The 27,818-nt window shown below is 48.5% G+C and overlaps 1 protein-coding gene across 6 annotated transcripts; it reads left to right on the top strand.

The window, feature by feature from the left end:
• The first annotated feature begins 7 nt into the window (after positions 1-7).
• On the top strand, positions 8-25,799 carry man1b1a (mannosidase, alpha, class 1B, member 1a). 6 transcript variants are annotated; one of them, XM_064309016.1, is made up of 14 exons: positions 8-455; positions 4,094-4,233; positions 4,998-5,106; positions 6,336-6,493; positions 8,671-8,846; positions 9,791-9,909; positions 11,026-11,202; positions 11,522-11,670; positions 11,970-12,158; positions 13,280-13,470; positions 15,177-15,297; positions 21,936-22,130; positions 22,903-23,034; positions 23,819-25,799. In XM_064309016.1, exons 2-14 carry the CDS (start codon positions 4,129-4,131, stop codon positions 24,023-24,025), a joined length of 2,028 nt encoding a protein of 675 aa, XP_064165086.1. In that variant the 5' UTR covers positions 8-455; positions 4,094-4,128; the 3' UTR covers positions 24,026-25,799. The 6 variants fall into 6 exon arrangements, with proteins under 6 accessions (XP_064165086.1, XP_064165081.1, XP_064165082.1 ...); XM_064309011.1 differs by having other exon boundaries at positions 9-455; positions 8,668-8,846; XM_064309012.1 differs by having other exon boundaries at positions 9-455; positions 4,091-4,233; positions 8,668-8,846.
• Positions 25,800-27,818: the final 2,019 nt, after the last annotated feature.

Genomic DNA, 27,818 nt, shown 5'->3' with positions numbered 1-27,818 from the left:
CGAATATTACTCCATGTGAAGTCATGTGGCCAAACCAACTGTCACGTAAACATTAGCTAGCTAACCTCGTCTACAAGCTCCAGTAATGAGCGAAGCATCATGCGAGGCCTAGTTAGCTAGCTGTCCAACAATCTGTTAGATAGGTACTTTTACAAAAACAAAACGTGCAGCTGCAGTGCTAGCTTGTTATAGTCAACCAGCTCAATGGTAAACGTACGCTGCCTGTCCCTTCCACTTCTCTCGCGCAGTCAGCAGCATTGGCTTTGGGGTGGCTAACTAGCTGCTGGTATGCTGTATTCCAAGTCCTGAACAATTCTATAAGATTTTATTTGAGTAGCCGATTTATTAATTCGAACAACACGTTGCCCGTTTAGTGTATCGAGCTCCTTTCGCAGCGAGGGCGGCTGCTTTCGCAGCGAGTGCCGAGGTGCTTCTTTGGAATCGGCGTCGTTAAGGTAGGGTACTGTTTCTTGGCGAGCTAACATTTGCTGGTTATACCTACCTACCTGTCCTGTTAGAAAAGTTTTTGAAAGTCTTTGCTATCTTTTGCATTGTGTCTCAGTTTTGACAACCTTTGACAACTGGCTTAACGGTGAACTATATAGCGGGTTAATTCCAGCGTTGACCAAGAAATGTCATAACTACTAACGTACCTTGGCTAGGACAAGTAAGTGCTATTGGTTGGCTAGGTAGCACGGGCAGTGCATTGTATTTTCCCGGCTTACTCAAATGACACGTCAGTCGTTGAGTTGGTTTAATTCCTGTTTGAACGAAGCGAACGGAACAGGTGAGTTGATGTCTGCAGCTTGTTAATTAAACTGTTCGTCCGTAACCGCTAAATGTCTGGTGAAGTTTCACTAACCAACTAACCAACTCTATAACGTTAAGTGTACACTTCTAGTTTTGTATTTTAGTTTTACCTATCCTTCAAAGGTTAAGAAGGTTGCTATTAATAATAGCCAGTAGTACAGAAGTACATGACGTGATGTGGAAACCCAAGTTATAATTTGAAACACACTGATATTCAAATTATTGTTTGATTGTTCGTTTGTAAAATGGATTGTAGTCTATTTGAGTTTCCATTGCTAAGTTTTAGACTAGGAATAACATTAGCTGTGCTTTCAATATTTTGATTGGCTAATATCAGAGAAAGCAGATGGCTCTTGTTCTACTGTATTGCAAATAAGTGACAATAATTTATCATAGCGTTAGTCATTGAATATGAATTATTGCAGCTTTGTAGGCCAGGGCTATCCTATTTTGACTAAAGCCGTCCCTTATACATTACTTGTATTCCAGCATGTAGTACAGACAAGAAATAGAGGTTTTCTTGGACAGAACATTTCTGAAAACCTCCTCAACATTTTCAGCCTCTGCTCCGTTATGCCTTTTTTTTTTTTGGAAGACCCTTAACTGCATCTGGAACCGGAGTGCAGTCCATCTACCCAACTCTGTGACATTATCATATAGCTCAGTGGTCTCCAACCCTGGTCCTGGAGAGCTACCGGGTCTGCTGGTTTTCATAGTGACTTGTGCACTTCATGAATCAATTAGAGCAGTTGACTACACAGTTAACTCAACTCACCTGGTGTCTTGGGTCTCAATTGGGTGCTGATTTTAAAGTGAAAACAAAAACCAGCAGACCCTGTAGGGTTGGAGACCACTGATATCTTAAAGCCTGGGCCTCTCATTGAGGAATACCCCGGTTCTTCCTAGCTTTGTCACTCTCTGTGAGTAAGCGGATTAAATCCGGTGCCTGACACCAATGCAACAACTGTTTTCAGCCTTTTCTTTTTTATTTATTTTACACCCCCGAGTGGAACTCCTGTGTATCCCCCCTTCCTTACTACATTAATATTCACTCCAGCACTTAACTGTAGCATAGAATATTGTAGGCCTAATGATGAGGGACCTTGTCCGGTCTGACTTTGTGAAAATTGGATCCCAGAAACAATGGCTGCTTGAGACCTCTGCTGTTTGGTATTTATGCACAACCTTGACAAAGACACCAGTAGCAGAACAGTTACTGTATCTCAATACACAAAACTAAAGTGTGAAGCACAGTTTTAGTTACAAATACTTGGCAAGTTCAATGAGATATTTAAATTGAATCTGAAAGTGTGCAGAGGCCTTGCATTTTTTAATGTGGCCAATCACAGTTTCAGATTGGAAAAAGGAAATGGCTCATGTACAATATCCAGTAGCATTTTGTATGGATACAAGGTGGTGTCTTTTGTACACTGAGTGCAGGGGTGGCCTTCTGGATGATTTTCAGTGCTTGAGTGCCCAAGGCAATTTGACTGCGTGCTCGAGTACTTTTTTTGCATTGTAGGTGTGTGCAGAGACTATGGGCCTGATTTGCATACATGAAACTTGCAGTGCAAATTGCAAGCTGATGATGGTGTGTGTGTGTTGGCGTGTTCAGTCTGCCTGCAATTAATGTATGATTTACAAAGGCTACTGCTAATTACGAATGGTATTGCGGCTGCCTACTATTCCTATTTTGAGTGCGAAGCAGAGCTTAAAAGGCACAGTTGAAAAAACAAAAACTCCTGTTTAGTGCATTGAATACACAGTGAAATGTATAGTGCTGTTTCAGCAGTCCACTCTGGCCATATAAACTTTGCAAATTGATTTAACACTGAACGTTGTATCTTCATTGGGTGTAGAGACATTGACGTATCTTCTGGTGCCATGTAAGGGCATATCTAGCACTACAGACCCGGCAGGACAAAATGTGTACTGCGATATTCCAGCTGTGGCGGCGGTTGGTGATTGATTTAATCTCGATACGAGACTGTGATGTTCAAGTAGAACTTTATTTATTTATTTGTCCCCAGTGGGGCAATTGGTGCGACAATTGCCGGGATGGAATGGGAACGTTGCATGAGAGGTTCTGGGTCATCTCTTATTCATCCCAGAAGAGTAATAATTTCTGTGGTTGGGTGTTTGTCACTGAAGTCTCAGGTGGATTCCATGATTTCTATATTTTTCTTAAGGCAGTTCCGTGAATTTTACAGTTTATAGTGTTTACCGTGATTTTTCAGAAGTGTTGGATGGTAAGCAACTAAGCATAATAAATTACCTGCATCTGTACCTGCCAATAATATGCCAGATGAGCGCTGTCAGACAGAGATTGTATGCTGCCAGTCCTTTTAATTCATATCGCCCCTGCAAAGAGTGCCAGCTGGAATCATTGGCTACCTCTTTGCGCAAACCATTGTGCAACTGGTCGAAACACAAGCTGTCATTAGTCCGTGAAAAAAATGCATGACGACTGAGAATGACAATTTGCAAGATTTATTTTTGGCTGGACCGCAACAGCAGGGCCAGCCCTACAAACGCGAATGTCTGTGACTGAGTGAGTGACTGAATGAGTGATGAAGTTTCACCATTGGTCGGCCGGATCACCTGTGTTAGGTCCAGCCATATACTAGGTTTTTACCTGGTCTTGTTTAAAAATCACTTCAAAGAGAGTTCTGTGTTTAATAAAACCATTGGGCTCTGTTTAATTATCCTGTTCACACTGCCACGGTGTTGATTAGAATTCTGATGCATGGCCCCCTAGAATAATGTGGGACTTATCTTGCGCATCATTGGCTGTGTCCTTGGTGATGCCAGCGATGCTGAAACCCCCAGGACCGGGTTTGCCCTTCTCTGCTGTAGGCTGTAATGTTATGCTAGCGAGGGCTCAAGGTCCTTTTCAAGGTAGCGGATTAGAAGAGCGGGCTCGTTCTTGTGGGGGGGGGGGTAGACGGCTCTCTGTGAATTGCATTTGCGTGCATCCCGCTGCCAGATTAGATTTTTTTTAATGTTTTTCAACATTTCATCTACCTACAGTATGACCTGTAAGCTGTCCCCATGCTGTGGAAACTGCCATAAAAACATATTTGGCCCCATCCTGAGTTTTTCTATTATTGGCATGTTTGCTCACTGAATGGTTTCAGATCTTTAGGCAAAAAGTAGTATCAGACAAAGGGAACCTAAGTTAACACAAAACACATTGTTATTATTATTATTTTTTTTCCATTTCTTTAATGAAAAAAATTATAACACCCTTATGAGAAAGTAACTTCTCTCTTCCCCGTAGCAGGGCTGCGTCTATGACCTCACTGCCTGGCCGGAGAGATGTACCCACCGCCACGGAAGGATTTTGTATCTTTAACCCTCAGTGAGCGGGACGGCGGCAGCTACAACAACAGCAAGCACTGGCGCAGGCAGTCCTGCTGGAGGGTCAGTCTGCCGATGCCCTGCACCTGGCCCCTCCCCTCGCCCCTCCTGGCCCCTCCCCTTGCCCCTTCTGCCCCCTCCCCTCGCCCCTTCTGGCTCCTCCCCTCGCCCCTCTTGGCCCCTCCCACACCTGGCCCCTCCATTCCAGCCTCTCCTGGGAGTTCACAGACCTAAAAGGAGAGGAGAATGGTTTCCCTCCTCTGTCAATCCAACAAGAAATATTTATTTACATAGCACATTTCCTACACAGGCCTTCCAATGTAATGTCATTTTATTTTAAAATAAAAGACGTGTTAAAATTCGTGAGAGACATGGTGAAACCAGAAGGCGATGAAACGAAAGAAGCAAACGAAAGCAAAGAGCCCTTTTCGTTCTCGGAAGCGCACAGCTGGCTATTTTCAGCCCTGCAGCTGGTCTGTCACGCGGGATCATTTTCTCTGTAGTACACTTCACTTCTCTCACACTAATTTGTGACCCTGGCGGAAGATGTCCCCCCCCTCTAATAGATGAAACGTCAGAGGTGTTTCGTTGTGCGGGCGGCAGCGGTGACGGCGTTTCTGCGTCTGGTCTAAGCCCGGGCGCTCCCTAGCTTTGGAGAGTGGTCCAAGATGGCGGAAGGATGGCCATTCTTGGTAGTGACTCCACGGGAGTCATTGATGTCACTTCTCCTTTTGGCTCGTGCTTCTGACAACCTTTTTATTGTGAGCGTGCGCTTGTCCTGTGCTCACTGTGCTCTTTTATTTCCTGTTTTTAATGTCCGGCTGCAGAAGTGGAAGCAGCTGTCGAGGCTCCAGCGCAGTCTGATTCTCTTCCTGCTGGCGCTGCTGGTGGTTTGTGGGATCGTCGCCTACCCCAATCTGACGGACCACTGGAGAGGTACGATTAAAATCGCCTTAATTTCCATACCCAACGTCGCTGCGTTGGACCGCACAGACTGCTATACCTGGGACTGCCGCTAGGGACCATGCAGATTTCTTACACTTTGTGACCAAAAGTATCTGGACACCCCCTGGTCGGGGGCTGTTTTTCATGGTTTGGGCTAGGTCAGTGAAGGCAAATCTTAATGCTACAGCGTATAATCACATTCTAGATGATCCTGTGCTTCCCCAACTGTTTGGGGATGGCTGTTTCTTGTTTCTGCATGACAATGCCCCTGGGCACACAGCGATGTCCGTATAGAAATGGTTTTGTTGAGAATGGTATGGAAGAACTTGACTGGCCTGCACAGAGCCCTGACCTCAACCCAATCCAACACCTTTGGAGTCAGTTGGACAACTAACTGCAGGCCAGGTCTGATCTCCCAGTCAGTGTCTGACCTCACTAATGCTCTTCTGGCTGAATGGAAGCAAATCCCTGCAGCAATGCCCCAACATCCAGTATAAAGCCTTCCCAGAAGAGTGGAGGTTGTTATAGCGGCAAAGGGCAGACCAACTCCATATTAGTGCCCGTAATTCTGGATGAGAGGTTGGCTGTCAGGTGTCCACATACTTTTGGCCATGTAGTGTATGTTCATCAATACTGCACTAATAATACTCATTTAAAGCTGTGTGTTTAAACTGCTTTGTAATGTGAATAGAGCAGAGAAAAAGCAAAGATACAAAACTTTTAAGTCGGTAAGCAACTCATCAGACCCTACACCCCAGCTAGACCTCTCCGTTCTGCTGCCACATGTCGCCTGGTCCCTGCCCCGGCTCGCACCAGCACCCGGTCACGCCTCCTGTCTGTTCTAGCCCCACGGTGGTGGAATGACCTTCCTGTGCAAGTCAGAACAGCAGAGACCCTGGCCGTCTTCAAACGTGAACTGAAGAAATCCCTCAGCAATGCCCCAACATCCACTCATAAACCTTCCAAAAGTTTGTCTAAAAAAAGGGTGACAATTCATACTTATAGCCTAAGAATTTGATAGAGTCTGCTGTCAGGTGTTAAATACTTTGTCCAGTGTTTGTTAATGACTGCAGTATAATCTCTTAAAGCGTTGTCTAAGAACCTATAATGTAATGTAATGTAATGTAAGCAAGAAGTCAAAAATAATGCATGACAGTAGAGTATCAAAATTGAGATGTGCAGCGCAGTGACAGTTATACGGTGCTGCTCGGTGTGTCCAGGCCTCTCTGACAGGTCAGTGAGGGACGACTGGGACAAAGAGAACGAGGCAGACCTGAAGCCTGTCCTGCCGGGGGTCGTCCCGGGGGTCGTGCCGAAAGTCGTTCCAGAGCCGAAGGAAGAGGAGGACGGGCTGGTTCTTCCCAAACCCCACGCCGCGGTCAGCACCGCCGTCTTGCTACATTCACGACACGGCATCTCATTCATTGTTCATTACGCCACGTCGCATTGAGTTACGTTCATTTGGAGGATGTGCTTTTCCAGGGAAACCCGAAAGTGCAAGAGAACTGAAGTACGCCTTTATCAACCGGGTTAACTGCGCTCCCAGACAAGCCAGTGCAAGCATCACTAGAAGGCTATGCCAACCTAGATCTAGGACACAATTATGGCATAGATGTTCCTGTCAATACCATAATGATCACTGACTTTAATGAAGATAGCGAGTGATGGGAGGGGAGCCAAGAGGCAGACTCGAGAGATGAGTCTGCAGTCAGTTTTGGATGGTGGCCAATGGTTTTACTCTCTTTTGTCAACGTGTAAAGTTTGTTCAACCACTGAGGGGCATTACTCCACCCATTTCTCATATAGGCTGTCACATTACGCTCTTGGAAAACTGATTAAAGAAACAGCAGAACTGAGCTTCACAAACGCCCACGAGAGACCAGTATGCCTCTGGCAGGCCATGCTACAAGCTTACCCCTTTCCAACAGAGATTGAATGCGGGGCTAATAAACTCTGGGCCTGCAGTGGGGGTGGGGGGTAATGCGTTTTTATAGCGATGAACTGTAAATTGTGTGTTGGCATACACACCCGAGAACAGTTTTATCGCTCCTCAAATCTGACCATCAAAATAGTGCTTCCTTTGGGCACGGACAATGCAGAGCCCTGATTGACCGGACACGTTTTTATCTTTTTGAGATGTGTTATAAATTCTGAAAGGCCGCTAATGTTATCGTCCTAGATGAGCCGGATTGTTACTGCTGTAGTGTAGGCAGTTTCATTCATTAGATTTTGAGTGATTTTTACCGCCAGCATCTCAGATTGTCATTCCCAGTGGAAACTTGCCTGTACAGAGCTATCATCTACTGCCAAACGCAAATATCCGATCTCAGTTTAGCGAAGCAGTTTGGGCGCTGTGCTAATGACCCAAACTGTTGGTTCCAATCTTGAGTGGGGCTCAGCTTTTCGGGAACCCCTGAGCCACTTACAAAAGCCGCTTATTTCTGTCCCCCGTCAGCAGGTACCCGGCCGTACGAACGGGTCGCTTGGTGCCGTCGCACCCCGAAAACGGACTCCTGCTGAGCATGCTAATTGATGGAAAGCAGGTCCATTGTTCTGGTGGTGTGAACGCAGCTCACAAGCCCAGAGGCTCGGCTGCAGCAAGTTCCCTTTACTTTCCCCCTTATTTTTATCCTATGTTTATACTGGGCGCGCTCTTCTCATTAGAGCTGAGTGTAAACTGTTCGTGGGCTACTTGCTACTCTAGAGTATGAGCTCTGCGGCATTAAGAAATGAAACTTTTTATCAGTACTGGCCTTTAACTTTCTGCTAATGTTGATTTGTCAGACAATTTGTCAGGGAAAAAAAAGCAATTTTTTGTAGTTAAAGTCTCTATTAGTACCCATCAGTAGAAGGGCGAAGGAGGTTTCGGCCTTCACACCGACATTGGAATGGGAAGTTTGCGCTCGCTCGTTATATTTGAAGCTGACGATCACTGGAGACGGGGATAGTTCCCCCCCCCGCGTGCCCCCAAACCCACACAGCAAACAGGCAAGCGAGCGGGGCCTGATGGGAATCGATTGATGAGTTATACATGCTCATAATCCTGAATGCGGAGAAACGTCCCAATACAATTAAAGCACGGCTGACTGTTCCACAGGAGAGCTCCCCTGCTGGTGCTTTCTTGTTAAATCCTCTCTCTCTCTGTCTTTTTCCTTTTTTCTCTCACTCTCTTTTCTCTCATTCTTTCCCCCTCTTTGTGTCACTGTCTTTGTCTGATGCTCTTTTTTCTCTCTTACTCTTTCTTTCTATCTTACTCTTTCTCCTTTTCCCTTTCCTTCTTCCCTACATCCTTTCTTGCTCTCTGCCCCTCTCTTTCCATTTCCTTTTCTCCCTCTTGGTCTTTCTGTCATTCTCTCTCTTGTGAACCTGATAACGGTGAGGCATTTGAATTCATGTTTTGAGGCGTACTTACTGTGCTGTTATTCTTTTGCATTTTGTTTTTAGGCTTTGTTGTTTGGTCTTGCCCAAAATTAATCTTGATTTGTTTGGGTCCTATGGTCAATAAAGGGAAGTCAGATCCCACTCTCTTCTCTCTCACCCCCTCTCTCTCAGAAGAAGCTGTTGCCAAACAGGCGTGGCCCCCCCAACCTGCAGGGCCGCTGGAAACGAGGGAATGAATCGGACTGGCAGGCGAAGGAGAAGGAGAAGGAGAAGCAGGGGCCTGTGGCAAAGAACAGAGATGAAAAAGTGCGAGGAGAGGAGGAGGAAGAGGGAGAGAAGCCACTGATCAGGTGAGCCCCGGCTTGCCCCGACAGGCTTCCAAAAACCAACCCGATTGGCCGCTGAGGTCATTCAGCCTAGCACGCTCGCCTCTGATTGGCTCAGACAGCCAACACTGGGACACCAGGGCCATTCATTACCAGACAGGTGTCAGGAGCACGGTCCGTGCCTGCTGTAGCGCGATGAGAGTGTGTGTTGTGTCTGTGTGTCTGTGTCTGTGTGTGTGTGTGTGTGTGTGTGTGTGTGTGTGTGTGTGTGTGTGTGTGTGTGTGTGTGTGTGTGTGTGTGTGTGTGCGAGCGTGTATGTGTGCGTGTGTGCGTGTGTGTGTGTGTGCGTGTATGTGTGTGTGTGTGTAAACACTGGGAGTCCTCTCTTGTTTAGACGCTAATTAGCAAGCGTAATGGCCCATGATGCCTGCTCCACAAAACAGGATGATGAAGGAAGTGAGGGGGGTGAATTCGGTCAGTGAAACTCTTTCCTGCACGCAAACTAAATGCATAAATTTGAGGAACCCTGGGTTCTTCCTGGGGGACAGATTCTTGTTTGAGAAGACCCTGTTTGTGGCCGTGTCCTGTGCTGTAGACAAGACTCTTTGTGTTTCCACCAAATTGATGCTGCTGTGATTTAGAAATTTTTTTATGTTGAAGATCCTGAAGACCCTCAGCGTCTCACTGTTCTTGTTTGTGATGTGTGCGTGTGTGTGTACGCATGTGTACGTGCTCCTGCGTGTGCGTGTGTGTGTGTGCCTGTGCATGTGTGCATGCGTGTGTGCATGCGTGTGCATGTATGTGTGTGTGCATGTGTGTGTACGCATGTGTACGTGCTCCTGCGTGCGCGTGTATGTGTGCGTGTGTGTATGTGTGTGCGTGTGGGCGTGCGTGCGTGCGTGCGTGTGTGTGTGTGCGCGTGCGTGCCTGTGCATGTGTGTGTGTGTATGTGCGTGTCGCTCTGCAGCTGGAGGGGGGCCATGATCGAGGCTGATCACGCCACGGAGCCGCAGCCCTCTGCCAAAGAGAAGGACCCGGTGCCTTCCGGACCCGCCGAACCAGGAGAGAGTGCCCCCGTGGGGCCAGGTCAGGAACTGCATTTAGTCTTTACACACACCCACAGGGCTCAGGCCCAATGGGACACTCACAGACACGCCCACAGGGCTCAGGTCCAATGGGACACTCACAGACACGCCCACGGAGCTCAGGTCCAATGGGACACTCACAGACACGCCCACGGAGCTCAGGTCCAATGGGACACTCACAGACACGCCCACAGGGCTCAGGTCCAATGGGACACTCACAGACACGCCCACGGAGCTCAGGTCCAATGGGATACACACAGACACACCCATAGGGCTCAAATTCTGTGGGATACACACAGACACACCCGCTGTAGCCTGCAGGTCAGTGGATGTCATTGGTAATTAGGCCAAGTGAACCGCATGCTGTGTGCTATAACTTTGTAGGCGAGAAATAATGGAGTGTAAAAAAAAAAAAAAAAAATCTGTTTGAAATGCTGCTTGCTGTTAGTGTTCAATATGTCCAATTAGCTATTTTGCAGGTGCTTTTAAACCAAAGCAACTTGCAGTAGGAGCATTTCGTTGGTAGATATTGGAATGCAAGTGTTACCATGACACATTATAGTTAAAGTATAGTTTATTTTGTAATTGTAACCTGTGTTTCTCTTGGTATATGTGTATGCACGTGTGTGTGTGCTCTGTGTGTGTTTGTGTGTGCATGTGTACGTGAGTGTGCTCTGTGCGCGTGTGTGTGTGTGTACGTGTGCTGTGCGTGCGTGTGTATGCATGTGTGTGTGTGTATGCGTGCATGCGTGTGTGTGTATGCGTGCGTGTGTGCGTGCGTGTGTGTGTGTGTGTGCTGCGTACGTGTGTTCGTGTGTGTGTGCGTGCGTGTGGGTGATGATGCGTGCGTGATGTATGGTGTGGTGTGTATGTATGCGTGGTGCGTGCGTGTTGTGTGCGGTGTGTGTGTGTGTGGTGTAGTGTGTGTGTGGTGTGTGTGCGTGCGCTGTGTGTGGTGTGGTGTAGCGTGTGTGTGGGTGTATGCGTGTGTGTGTGTGTATGCGCTGTGCGCATGTGGGTGTATGCGTGGCGTGTGTGTGTATGCGTGCGTGCGTGTGGGTGTATGCGTGCGTGTCTATGTATGCGTGCGTGCGCGCATGTGGGTGTATGCGTGTAGCAGAGCGGATGCAGGCGGTGCTGGAGGCCTTCAGACATGCCTGGAAGGGCTATAAGGAGTTTGCCTGGGGCCATGACGAGCTCAAGCCCATCTCCAAGTCCTTCGGGGAGTGGTTCGGTCTGGGGCTCACCCTCATCGACGCCCTGGACACCATGTGGATCCTGGGCCTGAAAGAAGGTACGGTGGCCCGGCCTGGACAAACATGCGATTCCAGCAGAAGCCTTCAGTAGCCCAGGAGATGGGCACACGTTTTGTTTGTCAAAGAGCAAATTGGATGGTGTTGAAAATGAAGGGCAGGATTGGGGTGGCTGGGTCATGTGTACCCGGTTCCTTTAGTCAAACACGGGTGCATTTTTTCTGTATCTGTATCTCAGATGGTGTAGGAGGTAGGAGGATTGGGGTCAGTTAGATTGTAGTTCAATCAGTTCAGGAAATGAATGTGTGTGGCTCTCTCTCACTCACTCTCTCTCTCTCTCTCTCATATGCTCTTGGGCAGAGTTCCAGGAGGCCAGGAAGTGGGTGGAGACGGAGCTCTCCTTCTCCAAAAACGTGGACGTCAACCTGTTCGAGAGCACCATCCGCATCATGGGGGGTCTGCTCAGCACCTACCACCTGACTGGCGACTCCCTGTTCTTCGACAAAGCTGTGAGTCGCAGAGCCAATCTCACCGCCCCCCCCGCCCCCCCCCTTCCCCACCTCTCTCTCCAGCTGTCCAAATGTGCCGGTGACCAGTAAGAGTAACTGGAAATGATTTCTAAATGAAGCTTTCAGCTGCGTTAGGCTGTTCCTGTAAGTGAACAAGTAGGAGGGCCGGGAAATGGAGGCTGTTTTGAACGGTGCTTTCTTTTTTAAGTGCAGAGGCGGCAGGTTTTATCAGAGCATTCACAGTTTCCAGTTTGGAGAGAGATGTGTACATGATTGATTGTTTTTTTTTTTTCTTTCAGAAAGATTTGGGGTCCCGGTTAATGCCTGCGTTCAGCACCCCCTCCAAAGTGCCGTACTCGGACGTGAACCTGGGGAAGGGCACCGCCCACCCTCCCCGCTGGACCACCGACAGCACCGTCGCCGAGGTAACCAGCATCCAGTTGGAGTTTCGAGAGCTGAGCCGCCTCACCAAGGACCCCCGATACAGGGTGAGCCCCCCCCCCCCCCCCTTCTGTCACCACCTGCATGAATAACCCAGGAGTGTTCTCACTCAGGGTCCCCCCAAAAACCCGTACGCTCCCATTCTCTACCGCATTTCTCACCAAACACAGCAAGCCAGGAGCTCAGCTGCCTTGCCCAGCACCCCCTCTCTAACACAGGGTTGGGCTGGACAGACCGGGGTCTACACCTGCACTCTCCACTATTACCATTTTATTTTCTCTGTTTTGCATCATCGATGTGAAGAGTGTTGTGCACACTGCTTGAACAGTGCTACATAATGTTTATTATTATTATTATTATTATTATATAAGTATATAAGTAATACAGCATAATAGAGTAGTAGTAGTAGTATAGCACGTAGTAGCAGTAGCTAGCAGTATGTAGTAGAGTAGTACTAGCAGTAGTAGTAATAGCAGCTGTAGTAGTAATAGTAGCAGTAGTTGCAGTAGCAATAGCAGTAGTAGCTGTAGTAGTAATAGTAGCAGCAGTAGCAGTAGTGACAGTAGCAGCAGTAGCAGTAGCAGTAGTAGCTGTAGTAGTAATAGTAGCAGTAGTAGCAGCAGTAGCAGTAGTGACAGTAGTAGTAGCAGCAGTTGTAGCAGTAGCAGTAGTAGCTGTAGGAGTAATGGTAGCTGTTGTAGCAGTAGCAGTAGTAGCTGTAGTAGTAATGGTAGCAGTAGTAGCAGCACTTGTAGCCGTAGCTGTAGTAGTAATGATAGCAGTAGTAGCTGTAGTAGTAATGGTAGCGTTGTGCAGTAGTAATGTAGCTTGTAAGTAGCAGTAGTAGCTGTAGTAGATGACTGTGTAGCAGCAGTAGCAGTGTACTGTGTAGTAATGGTGGTACTGTTGTAGCAGATAGCAGTAGTAAGCTGTCAGTAGCTATATGGTAGCTGTTGTAGCAGTAGTAGCTGTAGTAGTAATGGTAGCTGTTGTAGCAGCAGTAGCAGTAGTAGCTGTAGTAGTAATGGTAGCTGTTGTAGCAGCAGTAGCAGTAGTAGCTGTAGTAGTAATGGTAGCTGTTGTAGCAGCACTAGCAGTAGCAGCGTGTGTCTCCTCCACCCTCCCATTGGCCCCTGGTTTTGGCTGACTGGGGCCCCTCCCCCTGCAGGAGGCGGTGGACGAGGTGATGAGGATGGTGCACAAGCTGGAGGGGAAGCACGACGGGCTGGTGCCCATGTTCATCAACACCAACAGCGGGCAGTTCACCCACCGCGGGGTCTTCACCCTGGGCGCCCGCGCCGACAGCTACTACGAGTACCTGCTGAAGCAGTGGCTGCAGGGAGGCAAGAAGGAGACCGAGTGGGTTCGCACTTCCGCCCGCCCCTCATTCCGCTTTGTTCCGCTTCACCTTTCAACATCCGCTCCTCCGTCGTTTTGGCCCCGTTTGTTTGAACATTATTTCTCTACTTTGTCCACGTTTGGTTTTGCAATGGTTTTGAACTGCTTTCTTCTAAAGTTGCCTCCTGCCGTTTTTCTCTTTTTTACATTCCAGCAGCTTTCTGGGGGTTTTTTTTTTGTCCGTTTCCCGCTTCCTGTTTGAGCGGCTTTGTAGCGGCCACTGCGCTGGCTGTGTTCCCAGAGCAGCTCTGCGTGCGCGGCGGCGGCGGCGCTGTCCTTCCGAGCGACGCGTCCGCGGGGCCTGTGCTGTTTTTAGATTAATCCGCCTCATCTGAATTCTGTGCGCTCCCGAGCCTCGCCACGGCAACGGACCCGCAGCAGAGACAGGCACGAGAGGGGGGGGGGGGGAAAGGGTGTGGGGGGCGCAGGTCGTCACGGTAACGGCGGCGATGATCCTTCCTTGGTTTTAACAGTATGATTGAGCCATTAAGGGTCGGTGTTCTATCCGAAAAGGGCGATGGGGTCCGGTTGGCCCAGTGCACCTCTGGCATCCCGAATTAGACCTCCGGTCCGCCCGGTGCACAGAGAGCAGCCGGCTTGCCGTCATATCTCGCTGCCCCGGAACGTGCGGCCCCCTCGTTTCCGAACCCCCCCCGTCAGGAACCGTGAATCACCCCCGCCCCGCTGGGCGCCGGTGACTCGCCTCCCCCGCGCCCCATGTGGCACCCCAAATTAAACCCGAACACAGTCGCATCTGCCGTCGGGATGAGTTACTGGTCCTCTGACGCACGCTGTGTGTCACGTCAAAGGGAGGCGGCCTTTGGGAGGGAAGGCTGTCCGTCAGAACCGCACTGAGCAGGGCCGGGGGGGGAGGGGGGGCATGGCTTGCTTTTCAGTACACCGCTATCAGTTCACCCACTGCTGTGCAGTTTTGCACAGAAGGGTTTCTTCTGTTGGCTAGCCAATTTTTGAATGCTGTTCCATATATTCATACCATCCAATGCTCATGTCCCTAATAAAAAATAGTGAAATTTATCATTACTGAATTTTGATGAATCTTTATTTTGCTGTATGTATGGAGTTACAGTATATTTCAGTGTATTTCTCCCATTATTTGTACTGGAATATTAAATACTGTCAATAATATGAAAAGCATGATGATATGATTTTTTGTCCATGTCACCTAGCGGCCTCGTACTAGTGGAGATTTTTTTGGGGAGTGCTGCAAGGCACGGCATTTACAAATTTTACCTCAATTTTTGGGGCATAAATTTTTTGACTTGGAGCTCTTTTGTTTGCTCCCTTCAGGTGTCAGAATGCCTGTGCTTTTCATACGCTTCCCTCCGCAAACCTGCCTGTTTTGCAGAGCTGCAGCTCTCTTGTTTTTGTCATATTTGGCTTGGCTCAGTGGAGGGGTGGTGTTGAGTCTGTCACTGTTTTTATGGTCATATTACCCCCAGAAGCAAGTTTCTGTTCATTGTAAACTGTCAGTTTGTAAATCTTTTTTGTGTTTGTCTCTTTCTGTATGTCTTTGTGCCTGTGTTTGTGCCTGTATGTCTGTGTCTGTATGTGTGCCTGTATGTCTGTGTCTGTATGTCTGTGCCTGTATTATCTGTGCCTATATGTCTGTGCTTCTGCGTATGTGTGTGTGTATGTGTGGTGTGCAGGTTGCTGGAGGACTATATCCAGGCCATAGAAGGGGTGAAGAAGAACCTGCTGAGGCAGACGTCTCCTCTGAAGCTCACCTTTGTGGGGGAGCTGTCCCACGGCCGATTCAGCCCTAAAATGGTGAGGAAACCCCCCAAAACCACCACACCTGTAACTGTACAGCTACACCTACACACCTGTAACTCTACAGCTACACCTACACACCTGTAACTCTACAGCTACACCTACACACCTGTAACTCTACAGCTACACCTATGCACCTGTAACTCTACAGCTACACCACCACACCTGTAACTCTACAGCTACACCTACACACCTGTAACTCTACAGCTACACCTACACACCTGTAACTCTACAGCTACACCTACACACCTGTAACTCTACAGCTAAACCTACTCACCTGTAACTCTACAGCTATACCTACACACCTGTAACTCTACAGCTACACCTACACACCTGTAACTCTACAGCTACACCTCCACACCTGTAACTCTACAGCTACACCTACACACCTGTAACTCTACAGCTACACACCTGTAACTCTACAGCTACACCACCACACCTGTAACTCTACAGCTACACCTACACACCTGTAACTGTACAGCTACACCTACACACCTGTAACTCTGCAGCTACACCTGTAACTCTACAGCTACACCTCCACACCTGTAACTCTACAGCTACACCTACACACCTGTAACTCTACAGCCACACACCTGTAACTCTACAGCTACACACCTGTAACTCTACAGCTACACCTACACACCTGTAACTCTACAGCCACACACCTGTAACTCTCCAGCTACACCTACACACCTGTAACTCTACAGCTACACCTGCACACCTGTAACTCTACAGCTACACCTACACACCTGTAACTCTACAGCTACACCTACACACCTGTAACTCTACAGCTACACCACCACACCTGTAACTCTACAGCTACACCTATGCACCTGTAACTCTACAGCTACACCACCACACCTGTAACTCTACAGCTACACCTACACACCTGTAACTCTACAGCTACACCTGCACACCTGTAACTCTACAGCTACACCTACACACCTGTAACTCTACAGCTACACCACCACACCTGTAACTCTACAGCTACACCTACACACCTGTAACTCTACAGCTACACCTACACACCTGTAACTCTACAGCTACACCACCACACCTGTAACTCTACAGCTACACCTACACACCTGTAACTCTACAGCTACACCACCACACCTGTAACTCTACAGCTACACCTACACACCTGTAACTCTACAGCTACACCTACACACCTGTAACTCTACAGCTACACCTACACACCTGTAACTCTACAGCTACACCACCACACCTGTAACTCTACAGCTACACCTACACACCTGTAACTCTACAGCTACACCTACACACCTGTACCTCTACAGCTACACCACCACACCTGTAACTCTACAGCTACACCTACACACCTGTAACTCTACAGCTACACCTACACACCTGTAACTCTACACCTCCACACCTGTAACTCTACAGCTACACCTACACACCTGTAACTCTACAGCTACACCTACACACCTGTAACTCTACAGCCACACACCTGTAACTCTACAGCTACACCTACACACCTGTAACTCTACACCTACACACCTGTAACTCTACAGCTACACCTACACACCTGTAACTCTACAGCTCCACACCTGTAACTCTACAGCTACACCTGCACACCTGTAACTCTACAGCTACACCTGCACACCTGTAACTCTACAGCTACACCTACACACCTGTAACTCTACAGCTACACCACCACACCTGTAACTCTACAGCTACACCTACACACCTGTAACTCTACAGCTACACCTACACACCTGTAACTCTACAGCTACACCACCACACCTGTAACTCTACAGCTACACCTACACACCTGTAACTCTACAGCTACACCACCACACCTGTAACTCTACAGCTACACCTACACACCTGTAACTCTACAGCTACACCTACACACCTGTAACTCTACAGCTACACCACCACACCTGTAACTCTACAGCTACACCTACACACCTGTAACTCTACAGCTACACCTACACACCTGTAACTCTACAGCTACACCTACATACCTGTAACTCTACACCTCCACACCTGTAACTCTACAGCTACACCTACACACCTGTAACTCTACAACTACACCTACACACCTGTAACTGTACAGCTACACCTACACAACTGTAACTCTACAGCTCCACACCTGTAACTCTACAGCTACACCTACACACCTGTAACTGTACAGCTACACCTACACACCTGTAACTCTACAGCTACACCTACACACCTGTAACTGTACAGCTACACCTACACACCTGTAACTCTACAGCTACACCTACACACCTGTAACTGTACAGCTATACTCCCGCGCCTGTAACTGCACATCTATACCTACACACCTGTAACTACAGCTATACATCCACACCTGTATTTCTGGAGCTACACCTCCATGCCTGTAACCCTGCCTCATTTAATACCTAACAATTTTTACAGCAATTTTTTAATGTCATTATCGCGCTGATGCATTTCATCAATTCATTTAGCAGATGCTCTTATCCAGAGAGACTCGCAGAATATCTCATAAAGCAAGGCTGGGATGATGAGTACCATCACTGATCTGAACAGTGACTGCACCCCCCCCCCCCCCCCTTGTCCCTCACTTGCGTGAAGCCTGGCGGTGCTGTTCATCTGATAATCTGGAAAGCTCATTTGGGCTCTCAGGAGTGAGAGGCGGCGGGGCGGCCCGTCCCAGCCGTGGGGCTGATTGAGAGGGCCACGCGTAGCAGGAGGGCGATTAAGAGCCCGCCCAAAACGAGCCCATTTAGCCCACGCCGCTCGTGCGGGCGACGATTTTTCACTTCATTTCCCACAACGCAGGAGATTGTGCACTGTTCATTAGTGTGTGTGTGTGTGTGTGTGTGTGTGTGTGCTTGTGTGTGCGTGTGTGTGTGTCTGTCTGTGTGCGTGCGTGCGTGTGTGTGTGTGTCTCTGTGTATGCGTGTGTGTGTGTGTGCGTGCGTGTGTGTGCGCTTGTGTGTGTGCGCTTGTGTGTGTGTGTGTGTGTGTGTGTGTGCATGTGTGTGTGTGCGCTTGTGTGTGTGCATGTGTGTGTGCGCTTGTGTGCGTCTGTGTGTGTGCGCTTGTGTGTGTCTGTGTATGTGTGTGTGTGTGCTTGTGTGTGTGCGCTTTGTGTGTGTGTGTGCGTGTCTGTGTGTGCGTGTGTGCGTGTCTGTGTGTGTGTGTGTGTGTGTGTGTGTGTGTGTGTGTGTGTGTGTGTGTGTGTGTGTGTGTGTGTGTGTGGTGCGCTTGTGTGTCTGCGCTTGTGTGTGCGTCTGTGTGTGCGTTGTGTGTGTGTGTGTGTGTGTGTGTGTGTGTGTGTGTGTGTGTGTGTGTGTGTGTGTGTGTGTGTGTGTGTGTGTGTGTGTGTGTGTGTGTGTGTGTGTGTCTGTGTGTGTGTGTGTGTCTGTGTGTGTGTGTGTGTCTGTGTATGCGTGCTTGCGATGTACTGTAGCTTCTCATTCATTTATTTATTTTGTGTGTTTGCTCATTTATTTCTCTCGCGAAACTTAATCACCGGGAGCTTACCCAGGCAGTCTGCGGGATGCAGTTTAATTTAGGGGGAAACAACGCTGTCAGGCCTCAGAGTAAATTAAAAATCTTAATATTGAAAACCCAACGCCGCGCCTCTGTAATCTCTCGTGAGTGAAGAGGGGCTCGCCAGCGTGCTTTTCCGCGGAGTATTGCCGTTGCCATGACAGCAGTCAGGCGTGCCCGTGGAGTGCATGCAGGAACCCGGAGAGGGTGGGAGGGGGGCGGGGCTCTGGAGCACTGGAGGTGACCGATGTCAGCTTCTGTTGTGCGTGCTGAGGGCAAAGGTTCGCTTCCCGTGTTTAAACCCGGCTGTTTCGACAGCTGAATAAAACGCAGTCCTATTCTGTCATATTTTGATGTCCTAACTAGTGCAATCATAGCTTATTTTATGTAGCTGTTTGGTTTGTGAAACAATCATTTTTTTTGGTTGAGAAATTTGTATAAAATGTATAATTTTGTTGCATTTTCATGATAGAAATCCCGTACAGTTTCTGTTCACTGTGTTGTCTGATCAATAGAGAAATGCAGTTTCTCCTTATACAGAAGCCTCTATGCAGTTTGACCGACCCACACCCCCAGGTGGAAAAAGGCTTGTAAGAAGCAACAGACCTAGGCACGCATTTTCATGTGTCTTACAAAGTTGCCTTTTCATTTTCGCGTTTAGGATACAGAAATTGGACTGTAATAAGCGGTGTTAGCAAGTTTCTGGGGCTAATCAGTTGCTAAATCCAAAAGTGCCATTTTTGAAATTAAGTTGATTTCACCCAATTCAGTTAAAAACGTTAGCTTGCATCAACTGAAGTGTGAATCCAAAATTACCTGTGAATGCTCGCCAATGATTCCGAAAGTTGTGTTCTTAAGCAAAGGAAACTGATGAAATGGAAGACTGAGGTACATCAATGGGCTCCTAAATGGTGGAAGTGTGGACACGGCCACTAAAACTAGCCATTTGGCGGATAACGAATAATTCAAAGACAAAGTAAAATGATAGCGTACCAAACCTGCATTATGCTAACGGGATTTCTCAGAAGGAAAGGATTTCAAGCACTTGTGTTCAACGACCTTAATAGCTCGAGAGATTGGCTGTGACAACAAAAAAAAAAAAGCCCCCTCAAACACTGGAGTAATCCCACCGGATCCAGCTTGAGGACCTCTGGTCTAGTGTCAGGCTCGGAATTCGCTACTAATAGAGAAGGAGACGAGCGGACGAGGGAGGACTTTTGGGACACAGCCTGTGAGCCTGTCCCATTAGCGCTGGGCTGTCAGCCGCTCAGCCACTCTGTCCAGGCCGTCAGTTCAGGTGCTTTATTTGCCGTAGTTCGCTCTCTGGAGATTGCACTTATGGTGTGATTAGCGTAGCGTCACGGCGGCGCGGTAGCCGCACACTGTGGAGCGCAGCCTTTTGGGATGGTCTTCTCACACATGGTTTGCGGTTTGTTTGTATAAGACCCGCCCTAACTCAGTTGTGGGTTTAGGAATGTTGGACAGTTTGAAGGAATGTTGGATAGTTTGAAGGCGTCAGGTGGCGTGATTAGCTTATCGTCACGGCGGCGCAGTAGCCGCACACTGTGGAGTGCAGCCTTTTGGGATGGTCTTCTCACACATGGTTTGCGGTTTATTAGCTGCGACCGCAGCTCTATAGCGCTGTCTGTCAGTCTGTCGGTCGGTTGTTCCACAAAAGTGTCCCACCCCGTAGCGGCCACAGTTTTCACCCCAGGAGGCTGAAATTTGGCATGGACGTTGGTCATGACCGAAGGTAGAGCTGAGTAACTTTCAGGCCTATTGACCAAGAGGGGGGTGTGGCGATGGGTGTGGCATATCACAAAAAGACGCATAACACCCGAATGGATTCACAGATTTTCACAAGATTTTGTGGTTGGTCATGAGCCAAAGAAGAGACCACGTGTTTGTGTGAGGGTGTGAGTGCGTGTGCGTGGATGCATGCACACATGATGGATGCACGCACGTGTGCGGTCGCAGCTATTGCGGATTTGCGCTTGTTTGTGTAAGACCCGCCCTAACTCAGTTGTGGGTTTGTTTGTCTTGCGGACAGAAGGAATGCTGGATAGTTTGTGCGGCTCGTCAGAAGCGTTCCCCTTACACAGATCGTTGCGTTTCAGCGCTCGTCGATCGTTTGACCCCGAAGACGCAAACGCGAAGCTGGGGGAGCCAAATTCTGTCGTCCCAAAAGTCCCACCCCATCGCAGTGGTCTCTTCTCATCTCCCCCTGTCCCTCTCGCTCCCTTTCTCTCAGTGTGCAGTTCAGTTCCAAAGTGGCTTCCCACTGTGTTCGAACCGGGCGACAAATAAAACAAGCAGGATATTACAGGGCGGGTCTCTGTAGGAGTTCATTGTGATTGTAATAAGAATAGATATACATCCCTCTCTCTTCTCTTTCATATTTAAATTGGATTTTTTAAAAATATGTTCGAGAGGGGCGACAGCAGTCATTTGCTGTGCTCGAGAGGAAGGAGAGGTGAAATGGATATAATCCGCCTCCTTATCGCTCTCCTGCAGCACACATTTGCAAATTCATAACAGTTTATCGGCGTCCCAAGGCATCGCTTGCTGAAGGAACGATGGGCATGTGCATGGCAACAGCAGTGTGACATGGATAAGACTGGGCATTCACTTATTAATTATTCAGCACGTGGTATTTTACACTCATTGATACATTGTTATGTTTAACTCTGTTGCTCTCTCTGAAGGATTCAGGCAGGCTTTTATTAGCATGACTTGAAGATATTCAGAATTGTCAAAGCATTTTAGAAAATAAGACTCTCCAAGCGAGTGAAAGGAATACAATTAAAGAGAAGAAGGGCAGTCGTTACATAGAGTATGCCTCTGCAATGTCTCTCTCAAATTGAAGTGCGTTTTTGTTTACATGACAATAGAACTCTTAGGTTCAGCAGTAAAAACAGAGATGATGTGAATCTCTTCTGCCCCCCCCCCGTGTCTCTTCTGCCCCCCCCCCACCCCCTCCCCTCTGTCTCTTCTGCCCCCCCCACCCTCCTCCCTCCTTCCCTCTGTCTCTTCTGCCCCTCCCCCCCCCTGTCTCTTCTGCCCCCCCCACCCCCCCTCCTCCCTCCCCTCTACCTCTTCTGCCCCCCCCCCTCCCCCCCCGCCTCCCCCAGGACCACCTGGTGTGCTTCCTGCCGGGCACCCTGGCTCTGGGGGCCCATAACGGCCTGCCGGAGGACCACATGGAGCTGGCGCGGCGGCTGATGGAGACGTGCTACCAGATGTACGCGCAGATGGAGACGGGCCTGAGCCCCGAGATCGTGCACTTCAACACGCAGCCGCGCAACGGCCGCGACGTGGAGGTCAAGGTGGGCGGGGCGCCAGAAACACGGCCGCCGCATGAAACCGCGGTTAGCCGAGGCAGCAGAACGTGGCTTTTAGAAAGTAGCTGGCAACCGTGTCGGCAGCATTCTCACAGTAAAGTTTCATTCACTTACATTACATACTTACAGGCTTTAGCAGACGCTTACAGGAGTCAACGTGTTGTTCAGCATCAAGAACACACTTTAGCTTCTGTGGAGGTGGTTCGCTCATCCTGTTAAAGCACGTTTCTTGTGCGTGGATGGGCCCCGTGGTCTGGTATCAAATCCGTGTGATGCCCGTGCGGGTCAGTGCACAAATGACTCTCGCCCAGGGACGGGAGGGTTCCAGTCAGACTGGGATGAAAGCGCCTCACTGCTGGTCCATTAGGGGCCCACCAGGCCAGGCCAGTCTAGTTGTTAAGCTGCACTTTGACCATCTTCCTCTGATTCATGTCTGTGCGAGCCTGACTTGTGGTCTGTGATGTCATAAGAAGCGAAAAGTGGCTGTCGTACTCTTGGGAGGAGAGAGTGTGCTTGTCTGCACTCTCGCAAATCGACATTAGAGGTCGACGTGGGCATTGCGGTGCGAACATGATTTGTGATTCCAGATTGGTAAGAAAGAAAAAGGTTTCTCTAACCAGCTTCCAATCAGAATAGTGTGCTATGCCAAAACAAGCAATATTTCTTTCACGCACGGCGATTGGTATGGACTCAAGTCTGTAGCAGACGTTGGCCTTGATGTAACCCAGGTCTGACCCAGGTCTAACCCTTTTCTCAGCCTGCTGACAGGCACAACCTACTGAGGCCAGAGACGGTGGAGAGCCTGTTCTACCTGTACAGGTTCACTCAGGACAAGAAGTACCAGGACTGGGGCTGGAAGATCTTCCAGAGCTTCAACAAGTACACCAGGGTGAGATGGCGTGCTGGCGTACGCCTCTCTGTCTCTGTCTGCAGTTCTCGCTATCTGCCTCTTCATTTATCTCTGAATCTCTGTCTCCCTGTATCTCTCCCTGTCTGTCTCTCTCTCTCTATTTTACTCTTTATCTCTCTCGATGTCACTCTCTCGCTCATTCACCCTTTCTGTCCCTTACCATTCCTTTCTCCCTCCCCCGATGTTAATATCTCTGTGATCCTCTGCTATGGCCTTTTTGGTAATTGCAGCAGAAGCTGTGTTGTGAGACGTTAAACTTGCAGACTTCACCCAGGGAGTGCGCAAAAAGTGCGAGATAATTCTGCACTCCAATTCACAAGTCTAGACATGGCAGGGGATTATTAAATAACTTTTAATCGCTGGCTCTGCTGGTTTATCATTCACATGAAAGGAGTTTTGCTCTGTTGGGGAAGGAAGAAAAGGTTTAAAATAGACTTGTGAGCATCTCTGGTGGATGCTGATGAAGCATCCTGCCGAGTCCTTTCAGAGCTTGGGCAGATTTTCTGTAAATGAAAATTGGACCCGACACGATAAAATATAAAGGTGACGGTTACGGACCTGGGCTCGTAACTGAGAGGTTGCAGGTTCAACTCCCACTGCTGTTCAGCAAGGCGCTAAAGCCGAGCGGATTCATTTGACGTCCAGCTGTTTGAATTGATTGCGTGTAAAATGCAAGCTGCTTTCCGTGTCTGCCAGATGCCCGAACGTAAAAAATTGAAACGCTAATTGAATCGTTGCGGTTCCCCTCGCCCCCGTTCCCCAGGTGCCCTCGGGCGGGTACACCTCCATCAGCAACGTGCGCGACCCCGCCAACCCCAGCCCGCGGGACAAGATGGAGAGCTTCTTCCTGGGCGAGACGCTCAAGTACTTCTACCTGCTGTTCTCCGACGACCCCGAGCTGGTCAGCCTGGACAAGTACGTCTTCAACACGGAGGCGCACCCCTTCCCCATCTGGCCCTCCGAGCAGTGACGGGAAGCTCAGCCGCTCCCGCAGGAAGTGACACGTGCAGTATGCGCACGCGTGCTCCCCCAGGGCTTCCCTGGGTGAGGAGCCGTTGGGGTTTGAGGGGAGGAAAGTGGGCGGTCTTGGCCAGGAAGGGGGAGTGAGGTAGATATCGGACTGGGCCTTTTCTTTTTTTTACTTCTTTCAGTACCTTTTTTCCTACCCCCTCCCACAGCCCCTCTTCCACTAGACCTCGTCCCGTGGCACCTGTTTAGGAAGCCTCGTTCTCCTCGGTGTGAAATGAAGATTTCAGAACTTTGATGCAGTTCAAGATTCCGTTCGCTTGAGAATCAATCAAGCACTGCTGTTGTTGTTGATCTCCATCACAATTGGCTGGCGGCGGGTTGGGGGTGGGGCTTAGTATTTAGTATCCTATCCATTTTATTGGTGGATTCGGTAAAGAGGTTCATATTTAGTGGCCTGCTTCCCAACTTCCTCCCCTCTCCAAAATTAGAATGAGCCTCCCCCCCCCCTCTGTTGTGTACGGGAGAAATCTAGACGGAAACCTCAGGAGCCTGTGGGGTCTGGATTGGCTACGCTTCCTTGTCCAGCCGTTGGGTGGGTGCCAGGGACAACCGGGGAATCACTGCCAGAAGCGAACCGAAAAGCAGCTCCCTCGTCGCTGGGCCCCACTGGCGGTTCCGTTATTGGGGGGGGGTTTACGATTTTGAGAAGTGAACCGGGGGGGGGGGGTGCTGGGAGTGGCCACGCAGCGTCCTCCTCCGCCGGTGTTAGTTTCGACCGTCGCCATGTCAGCCTACCCTACAGCGGGAAAGGGTGGAGCTTTCAGTCTGCGCACTGTGAAATGTTTCCGTAAGAGAAGCCAAGCACTTGGTAAATGAAACTTTTTATTTTGTGTGTGTATTATTTTTAGTTTTTTTGTGTGTGTGTGTGTGTGTTTGTCACTTGAAATTGGAATAGAAGCTGCTGGCTTTTATTTTTCTATTTGAGCCTGTTTTCAAGGCCAGATCGATGAGACACTGACAGTATAATGAATTGTATCTTCTGTCATCTCTGTATTGTGAACCGCATTATAGCCAGAAAACGTGACTGCGTTACTTATTTCCTTTCTTCTTGTTTTTTGTCGGGGAATGGGTTGGCCTGTACTAGTTACTAATTTCCCCCTATTGAATCTCTCTCTTTCCTCCTTATTTATGCACAGTATACCCTTTTCTTTTGTTTAATGAGCACTTTTGTGAAGTCCCAGCAAAATTATCGGTTGGCCTGCAGTGGGGTACAGTGCATCATGGGAAATGAAGTGAAGAGACTGGCCTGGGTCACTGAGTGGTCTCTTGTTGAGTTACTCTGTTATATGTGTACACAATGGATCTAAGGCATATCACAATCCCGTGAGCTCGTTGGGTCACGCAGGTCCTCTCTCTCTGGAGTCATAGCCACTGTACAGTCTTGACCACACACAAATGCGGATCCCTGGATTGTAGATTCAGCCATTGGGACAACAACGTCGTGCACTTCCTTGTTTCGCATATGTGCAATGTCGGCATTGAACGTGTGTGTGTGTGTGTGTGTGTGTGTGTGTGTGTGTGTATGTGTGTGTGGCCACTGTTTTAGAGTGCATTATAATGTAGCTTTTCTAGATATTGGTTTTTGGGGAATTATGACCAACTAGAATTTAAAACAATTTAAACTATTGCTGCCAACAGACCAAGGAACATTGTGGACTATGATCATTCCTGTAAATAATGACATAAATAATTACATTTAAAAAAAAAAAAAAGAACTTCACCTATATTGCTCTTTTTAGTGTTTTGGTATACAGTGTATTTGTATTGCTACCAAAATGTTTGTCTTAATCTTAAGAATTGACATTGAGAAGGAGAAGAATTGACATTGGGACTACCTATGCTTGAGTGGGCTATTTCCATTGCTTTCTGTCTGGTGGCAGTGTGCTTTTTGGAGGGTTTCCTTATCTTCAGTGGACATGATGGGTATGAAGAGACTGCTGTTTTTTTTAGTTCGGCTGTCCTCTATCTACACCTTTCATTCGATCCACGGCTAGAGGGCTACGCTCTCGATCAAAGTGGCTCCAAAATGGCCCTCTGGTGTGGTTTGTCCCTGTGGGTAAGTCAGAGAGGGAGGCAGTGGGTGTTTCCCAGTACCAAGAATGTCACGTTCGGACTCGAGTTCTTGCGCAGAATGTTCTTGTCAAGTTTCCTTCGGAGAGCGCACTTCCAGGAACACAAGGATATACAATGAAGCCAAAAGAAACTGTGTTGTGTACATCCTCAATATTTGGGGGACCAGTTTGGGGATCTATAACCACTCTCACTTCTTTGCCTTCTTGCTTTTGGAACAGAACTTGGGTCGTTAAATATTACGCCACAGAAGTCCGCTAGAACCAAGAACGGACGAGAGCGGACATTGAGAAACACCCAGTGATTGGGGACAGTGGCGTTGTGACCTCATCAGCGGGTGGCGGAGCCACTGACCGCACGATGTCGTCCTCTCACTTCCGCGATAGTGAATCGTGCTTGTGATTGGCTGAGGTCAGCGATGTCCCCGATTGCTCCCACCTGCTTTTGGGGCTTCTGGGAGCCCTTTTCCAAAACGGAGCCGCTCGTGGCTCTTGTAGAGTTCTTGACCGAAGACTGTGGTCTTTTGTTGAGTAGGGGTTTGTGGGAAACTTTGCCATCTTTCGCGTGCCTTTTCCCGCTATGCTGAGCAAAAAAAAATAAATAAAAAAAAGTTTAATAGCAAAACGCAATGTGTGTATTTCTCCTTAGTTCTGTTCTGCTTAAGCTGCTTTTAAAGTATGTGTCGTGCCTCTGCAGACCGATAAGTACCTATTTTCCTTGTAAATGGTGCAATTTATGACGCTGGAGGGAGGAAAGTGTGGGTTATTTATAACTTTGGATCATTGCCGTGCAAGACAATTTGAGATGAAAGCGGTTTGGAGGTTGCTGTATGTGTTTTTTTTTTTTTTTTTTTTTTTATACAGTAACGATCAGTCTAATTGTGAAATCGTACCACGGTAGCAATTCTAATCAGGGAGAAAGGGCCTTGTTGGTTAAAGGTGACTTAACTTAATGTGCTGCTTGTTTTCTAAGTGCGCTTTAAGACTCTGACCAAAACGTGGACATATTTATATGGATTTTAACATTTTTAGTAATTCAACCCCAAACAAAATTACGTTCTAGTGTGCCGATCGATCGATCGATCCGTCGGTCACCGAGAGACGGGACTAAACTGCTCGGACACCTGACCAGACTAAAAGCATCGCAGCGGGTGACAGGATTATCAGCAGCTGTCCTCAGAACCTGCTCAGCTCCATCCTCCATCCAGCGACCTCTCCTCGTTCACAGAGTCCGGTGCCATGGCTGCAGTTTGCCAGAGAGAGAGAGAGCAGTTGTTTTTTTTTCCACTTTCCTCTGAAACTTCACCTGTGAGTAAGGATCAGACACGGTGGAAAGAGTTTTAGAAAAAACCCTCGAGCTCATTTTGCTCTGTGGCTACCAGACCGTCCATTAGGGCCAAGTTCACTACCACAAAAATGGCTTTGGGTCCTGAGGCCGCTCCCTGTGTTCTGTTGGTGTGAGGAGATGGCCTACAAAATGTCCCCAGCTACCCCACAGCTGCTCCACTTCTGGCTTTGTGTCATTTCTGCAGAGAACCAACATGGCTGCCAGCCTCAGTGTTGCTTTTTTGTTTTTTTTTTTGTTTTTTTTAAATCTGTCAGGCGTCCACACGCTTTGTACCGAGCCCTGTACAGGGAATGAGTTTTAACATCGCTCACGTCACT

This window comes from Anguilla rostrata, chromosome 14, assembly GCF_018555375.3.
Source record: "Anguilla rostrata isolate EN2019 chromosome 14, ASM1855537v3, whole genome shotgun sequence".
In the NCBI taxonomy this organism is placed as follows: Eukaryota; Metazoa; Chordata; class Actinopteri; order Anguilliformes; family Anguillidae; genus Anguilla; species Anguilla rostrata.
This window is presented reverse-complemented; position numbering and strand designations above follow the sequence as displayed.

Coding starts and splice junctions, on each gene's coding strand:
- man1b1a (XM_064309011.1), top strand. CDS start 4,129: ATGTACCCACCGCCACGGAAGGATTTTGTATCTTTAACCCTCAGTGAG. Junction 13,471..15,176: donor GGAGGCAAGAAGGAGACCGA/GTGGGTTCGCAC, acceptor TGTGGTGTGCAG/GTTGCTGGAGGACTATATCC. Junction 22,131..22,902: donor GCCGCGACGTGGAGGTCAAG/GTGGGCGGGGCG, acceptor CCCTTTTCTCAG/CCTGCTGACAGGCACAACCT.